This window comes from Triticum urartu, chromosome 4A, assembly GCF_056163025.1.
Source record: "Triticum urartu cultivar PI428250 chromosome 4A, HENAU_Tu73, whole genome shotgun sequence".
Lineage (NCBI taxonomy): Eukaryota > Viridiplantae > Streptophyta > Magnoliopsida > Poales > Poaceae > Triticum > Triticum urartu.
In genome coordinates this window covers 457065746-457072686 of record NC_141876.1, presented here as the reverse complement: position 1 = coordinate 457072686, position 6941 = coordinate 457065746, and the positions used below count along the sequence as shown (strand labels likewise).

Genomic DNA, 6941 nt, shown 5'->3' with positions numbered 1-6941 from the left:
CCGCGCAGCAGTGCGCCCAGCCCAGCCGCGTTGCTAGCTGGAGTCATCTAGTCCGCTCAGGTGCTCAGCAGACAATTGATGCACCCCATCCCATCAGACCTTCTTTCATAGACAAGTAGTGATGTACTCCATCCGCTTATGTTTTTTTACAGTACACATATACTACATAATTTTGCACTACATCCCCATCTGAATTTGACTAGTATACATTGCAGTACATCATTCTAATTTTGGTTAGATGTGTATGACTTCATAATTTTGGCTATTTGACTGAAGGTAATTAGTCAGAACATTTACATGGATTCCTCAAAAACAAAAGAACGTTCACATGGCATATTTGTTGTCAATTTTTTGAGCCGGACCATCCTGTCGTCAAATGCTAGCTCCGCCACTGGCTGCGGTGCATCACCCCCGGCGTCGAGGGTACACGTGACGTGTTCGTGTGCGAACAGAAGGGAAGCACGAGCTCCTCAGATATACAAATGCCACAAACATTTGCATGAATCTTGCGTATATGAACATTTTAGATGCCTAAAAAATTCAAATTCTTTGGTATCTTCTACTCCCTCTGTAAACTACTTCCTCCGTTCCTAAATACTTGTCTTTCTAAGCATTTCAACAAGTGACTACATACGGAGCAAAATGAGTGAATCTACACTCTAAAATATGTCTACATACATTCGTATGTAGTAGTCATTTGAAATGTCTAGAAAGACAAATATTTAGGAACGGAGGGAGTAATATAAAAGCGTTTAGATTGAATTTATTGTTCAGGCCGGGTGTAGATGGACAGTGAGTAAAAAAACTTCACGGAGACAGTTGTTTTTTTTAACCTTCACGGAGACATCTGGCGGCTGGCGCACAAGAAAAAAAACGTCAGCGAGACGTGTTGCTGGGCCGAGCTACTACGGGCTTCGTGGGCCGCGCGCTTGGCGCATAGGGTAGGTGCGGAGTGCGGACCGTCTCCGTCCCTCCCATGCTCACCAAAGCCTCAGCCACACTCCAGTTCGAATCCCGCCGCCGTCTCCGCCGTAGTGCCCCCCACCCCTCCTCCCCGGTGATTCCGCCTCCAGATCTCTCCACATGTCGGAGAGGAAGCGCCGGGCGGGGGCAGATGCGGCCGCGGGGGGCTCGACCTCGAAGAAACCGCGCGGCGCCTCGGCCGCCGCATCCTACGCCCAATCCCTCCGCTCGAAGCTCCGCCCGGACGCCTCCATCCTCGCCTCCCTCCGCGCCCTCGCCTCCGCCGCCTCCAAATCCAAGCCCGCGGCCGCGTCCTCAGCCGGCGCGAAAGCCCTCTCCGAGGACGACCCGGCATCCGCCTCCTCCAACTACATCGTGGTCGCCGACCAGGACACCACCTCCGTCACCTCCCGCATCAACCGCCTCGTCCTCTCCGTCGCGCGGAGCATCCTGGCTGGCCGCGGCTTCTCCTTCGCCGTCCCCTCCCGCGCCTCCTCGAACCAGGTATACCTCCCGGACCTCGACCGCATCGTGCTCCTCCGCCGCGAGTCCGCGAGGCCCTTCGCCAACGTCGCCACCGCGCGCAAGGCCACCGTCACCGCGCGCGTCCTCTCCCTCGTCCACGCCGTCCTGCGCAGGGGCATCCACGTCACCAAGAGGGATCTCTTCTACACCGACGTGAAGCTCTTCGGCGACCAGTCCCAGTCGGACGCCATCCTCGATGACGTCTCCTGCATGCTTGGATGCACCCGCTCGTCGCTCCATGTCGTCGCCTCTGAGAAGGGCGTTGTGGTTGGCCGCCTCACTTTTGCTGATGACGGCGACGTCATTGACTGCACGAGAATGGGCGTCGGCGGTAAGGCCATCCCGCCCAACATCGACAGGGTGTCAGGCATTGAGAGCGACGCTCTGTTCATCTTGCTTGTGGAGAAAGATGCTGCTTTCATGCGCCTCGCTGAGGACCGGTTCTACAACCGTTTTCCGTGCATCATATTGACAGCAAAGGGACAGCCGGATGTTGCCACCAGGTTGTTCTTGCGCCGGCTTAAGGTAGAGCTGAAGCTGCCGGTACTCGCATTGGTGGACTCTGATCCATATGGGCTGAAGATCTTGTCCGTGTATATGTGCGGCTCCAAGAACATGTCGTATGACAGTGCCAATCTGACAACGCCAGATATCAAGTGGCTTGGCGTGCGGCCAAGTGATCTGGACAAGTACAGGGTACCGGAGCAGTGCCGGCTTCCCATGACTGATCACGATATCAAGGTAGGAAAAGAGATGCTAGAGGAAGACTTCGTAAAGCAAAATGAAGGGTGGGTCAAGGAGTTGGAGACGATGTTGCGAACAAAACAAAAGGCTGAGATTCAGGCTCTCAGCTCCTTTGGGTTCCAGTACCTGACTGAGGTATATCTACCCCTCAAGCTGCAGCAGGAGGACTGGATTTGAGATCTCTTCTGATGGCAGGTGAATAGATGATCGTGTTGCTCTTTATCTTTGTGTTCATGTTGAGTTTGGTTGGTTTCATTACTGATCCAATACATTCTCATCTTCTTGATGCATTTTACCAAGGACATAAGCCTTATGCAAGTTAGTATAAAAATGTTATCATCTGTGACTGGGAATTACTCCCTCTGTCCCGTAATATACGAGTGTTTTTTACACTAATATAAAAGTGTTTTTTACACTACACTAGTGTCAAAAACGTCTTATATTATGGGACGGAGAGAGTAGTATTCAGTGTACCTTGGCATTACATAAGGGCATCCTTCCTCATGATTAGTAGACTGACAAAAGCGTAGAATATTCAATCAGGATGCACGAGTTAACCAATATTGCTACTAAACGTGGTATCATGTTTCCAGGTGCAGATGATACAGAGAAAGAGCAGCTTGATCTAGGAGCATCAATTTGACACCTGCGGGGGGCTAGCTTAAAAATACCTCATCTGTGCTGCATAACATTTGTGCGGCAGTCCCTTTGTATGATTTTATGTATTTGAAAAACTGTATGTTGTGTACTTGTGATATCTGCATTTAGAAGTATCTGCATCTGTGGAATTAGATATGACTTATGTGTATTTGAAAATTTGTATGTTGTGTTTTTCTTGTACTGCTGAAGATAGAATTTGGTGTAAGTTCTGATGCCTGTATTTAGAAGCTAGCATTCGCATCTGGAAAATCGGTTGCAAGAGATTAGAGCTACTGCCATACTTTAGTTTTTTTTTGGAAGGGATACTTATGTTTATCTGTATATCCTGCTAAAACAAAATGTAGTTTGTTTCAATATTTATCTGTGCAAACGCATGCACAGGTCAGATCACCTGAAAGCTTTGGCCTCTTTGGTTGAAACTAGCATAGCCCGTGCGACGGCACGCTGCGCCTGGTGATGCATTATATTTATACGGATCGTAAAGGCCATTGTTATATTTTTAATGATAGAATTGCATAACTAAAACCCAGAAAGAGTTCTAAAAGGTGGAAAATGAGTACATTTATTGCAGCCATGTATGATAAATACTGATCAACAGAAGTGTACACGCTACTCATAAGGTCCACTTATTGGCACATTATAGAGACCGTTCTACTTCCTCGGTCACGGTTTAGAAGGCGCGCTTGAAAATTCTCTGAAACCTAGGTGGTTATCTATTGGTTGTGAGATGGGCTAAAAAATAGCATTCACACTACGCATGCATATAGAAATAGAAAACCGGAGTACTAATTAGCTACTAGAAATAAATACAATACGCCCTAAACCTTGTTTATTGTGGAAACGCATGCAAATTTAACTGTGCCTTCTAAACTGTGACGAAGGGAGTATGGAACATACTATATACAATGATGCAACTGCATGAAAGTAAATGATTGCGGATGGCCTAATTGAGTTAAATCATCCTAGTGTAGCCTCCTGTAAGATAGTTTGTAATGAAGTAGTCAAGAGCTTTTGCAAATTCCTTTACCTGTTCAACGGGTGTCTTAGCTCCTTTTGTATGTAATGATGGGATCATCTCTATAAGGACATTGGGATACATGCGAAGAAGTGCCACGTCGGAGAAATCATTGCATATTATCACCAAGATCATTGTTTGTCTTGCAAATTCATTCTGTTGGGTACTTACTTGCTAGCGAGCCATGTTGAATTTCCATACCCGTGCGGTGGCACGCCGCGCCTATTGATACTTTATGTGAGAAATTCTATGTACAATAATATTAAACTTCATATACCAATTATTTAATTATTTTATTCACTTTTTACGTGTTCACTTCAAATTTTATATTATGGTGTATGTAAAAAAATTATATTGGTACAAATGCTATAATCTTTCATAAAGAAAATTTTTATTGAATGAAAAGAGTCAGTACATTAATTGTACATAAAGAGAATACATATTGATATTGCATGATAAATTTCTGATTCCTTGGTAATTCAAGGCATCCTTGTTTGACCGCCCATTGGTTTTGTGTTCGTAATGAAATGATAGCTGAGGAAGTTCACATCAGTAGTTAACATGATAGAGCTTGTATATGGGGCAGTTGTTCGTAAGAAAAACAGATTGTTAATGCCTTGCAATTGCTTCCGGCTTTTCACCCCGCAAGGGTCTTATTATGTAAGTTAATAGTATGTCATCCAAATTCATCATAGCTTGATGCATCCATACAATAAATATGAGAAGGGATCGTTCAGAAAAAAAATATGAGAAGGGGTTAAAACCATATCTCTAGTATTGATGCCTACATACAACAAATATGATAAGGGGGTAAACCCATATTATTTAGTCTTGATGCTTGCATAGAACAAATATTAGAAGGGAGTAAATCATGGTCATCCCAAAAACCATATCATCAAATTAACAGCAGATGCAGCAAATGACACGGGACCATGAAGAATATATCCCACACCGGAACCGCCTTGGGTTTAATGGTTGCAAATTCTTGCACCAAGGACAGATAGTAAATGTTTGCAGTAATGATGAAAGGGATACTATACCTTAAAAGCACAAAAATAAACCTGAAGCTAAATAACACCAATCAGTTAATGGCCATCTCTGAACCTTTAGTCTACAAGAAAAGGCTTCAAAATAATCGACAGAAGCAATCCCTATATGGATTATCAAGAAGAAAGAGGATCAGGAGAAACCTTGTCTTATTACATAGCAATGATAGCATCAGAATTTTGACCACTTGCAAATCTCCCTCGCTATTGAGCTGCACAAAAAATATGAGAGAGAGAGAGAGAGAGATGATCACACAAACGTGGACGTACACGAAACCTCGTCGGACCATGCAAGGGGATACAACGCGGATGGCATGCATCACGGTTTGAGTGCACTTCGTGTTCAATAGCATCACATAGCAGTGCAGTGCGCAACGCCAGGCCGTGCCTTGCTGATGGACGTTTCACGTTGAGATCCACATACTTATCCACATGCCCACAGCATCATCAGCAACAGCCGATCCTGGCTAACAACGGACCACTCCGGCTCCAGTCGCTCCTGCGCAGTGTGGCCGCCTTCGAGACCATCCTATTGTCTGCCTCCCCTCCGCCCCGACGCTACAACCTAACCCCTTGTCGGTGCCACAGAGCAACCTGCTGTCTGCTGCACCAGGAGCATCCGCCCTCGCCACTGTCACACCGCTCGCACTGGCAAGTGATCGTTATCCGGCGGTGGTGATGCCATCGTCGTTGTCATTGAGTTGTTGCCGCAGGATTTATGCTCCCCGAACAGGGCGTCCTACTACGTCCGAGCGGAGACCATGGCCCCGCCAAGGGGATACGCAAGCGTCGGCCGCCGGGACACCCGGTTTCTGCGCAGCCCATAACCAATCGACAACATCTTCGACGTAGTCACCGTCGGCCGCGGACAGCCGGTTGGACGGACTCACGGCGATGCCGGAGCCGAAGCTGTGGCTGATCCTCACCAGGCCCGCCAGCACCGCAAAGAAGGTTAGGGGAGATTACGAGGCCCGGGGCAGCAACAACGAGTTGCCGACAGCCAGGGCGCGGCGGCGGCAACGGCCGATCATCAGAGGACGAAGCATGCTCCATACATACGGGCCGAGCCGAGACAACGGTCGACGCAACAAGACAACCCCAACCACCACACCAGCCAACCAGAGCTCCCCGCGACGGAGGAGGCCGAGCAGGACGCCGCGTTCCATTACGACAGGAAGAAGGATATACCATAGAAACAGTATATGCTAACCCAAAGAAAACCTAGCACAATGATATGAGAAGAAGGACGATCTATTTATAACCCTCAGGACGTAAGCGATGGTGGTATGTGGCGAGGTTTCGAGATCAAACGACTACAGCGGCGCAAACCAGAAACAAAAAGCAGACTCTAGATCAAAACATGAAAGCGGCATCGATCAGAAAACACAAGAACCCTCCAGATCAGGTGATGGAAGCGGCACCGTTTTTCACCATAGAGCGGCAAAATCGCTAACCGCACCCAACCGCACCCAAGAATTCAGCACACAAGTTCAAAAAATTTGAAACTGAACACCGAATCCACAAAGCGTTTGTACACAGCCATTTACCAAAATAATACCATGTGCCAAGCCCAAAATTCACCATGGGTCACTTTCATCCAAGTGGATGAATGTTGGGGCAAAAACCTTGCCTGGAATAGAGGCTTGGGTATGATTTTCGTAGATTGTATGGAGGATTAGAATCTTTAGAAATTATTTCCCAATTAGTTGTTCTGATTCTTCAGAAATTATTTCTGGATTGGTTAGGATTGAATCCTATAGGAACTTTTCCTAAGGATTCCACTGTACTACATCTCATAGAAAAGTTAAGCATCCACTCAAACCTCTTGGAAAGAACCCTTTGTTTCCCAATCAAACAAACCAAAATAATGCAAGGTTGGAATAGGCATGACATTCAAATCCTGTATTTTTTTTTCCTAATGCTGTGTTTTGAGAATCCTGTGAATTAAAGAGGCCCATAAATCTGTTGTGAAAAGATGGACAAATCAG

At 46.6% G+C, this 6941-nt stretch overlaps 1 protein-coding gene across 1 annotated transcript; it reads left to right on the top strand.

Moving 5' to 3' along the window:
- The first annotated feature begins 956 nt into the window (after positions 1-956).
- RHL2 (Spo11/DNA topoisomerase VI, subunit A protein) lies at positions 957-3158 on the top strand. Its single transcript, XM_048715481.2, has 2 exons — positions 957-2427; positions 2826-3158. The coding sequence occupies exon 1, from the start codon at positions 1084-1086 to the stop codon at positions 2407-2409; it is 1326 nt and encodes a 441-aa protein (XP_048571438.1). The 5' UTR covers positions 957-1083; the 3' UTR covers positions 2410-2427; positions 2826-3158.
- Positions 3159-6941: the final 3783 nt, after the last annotated feature.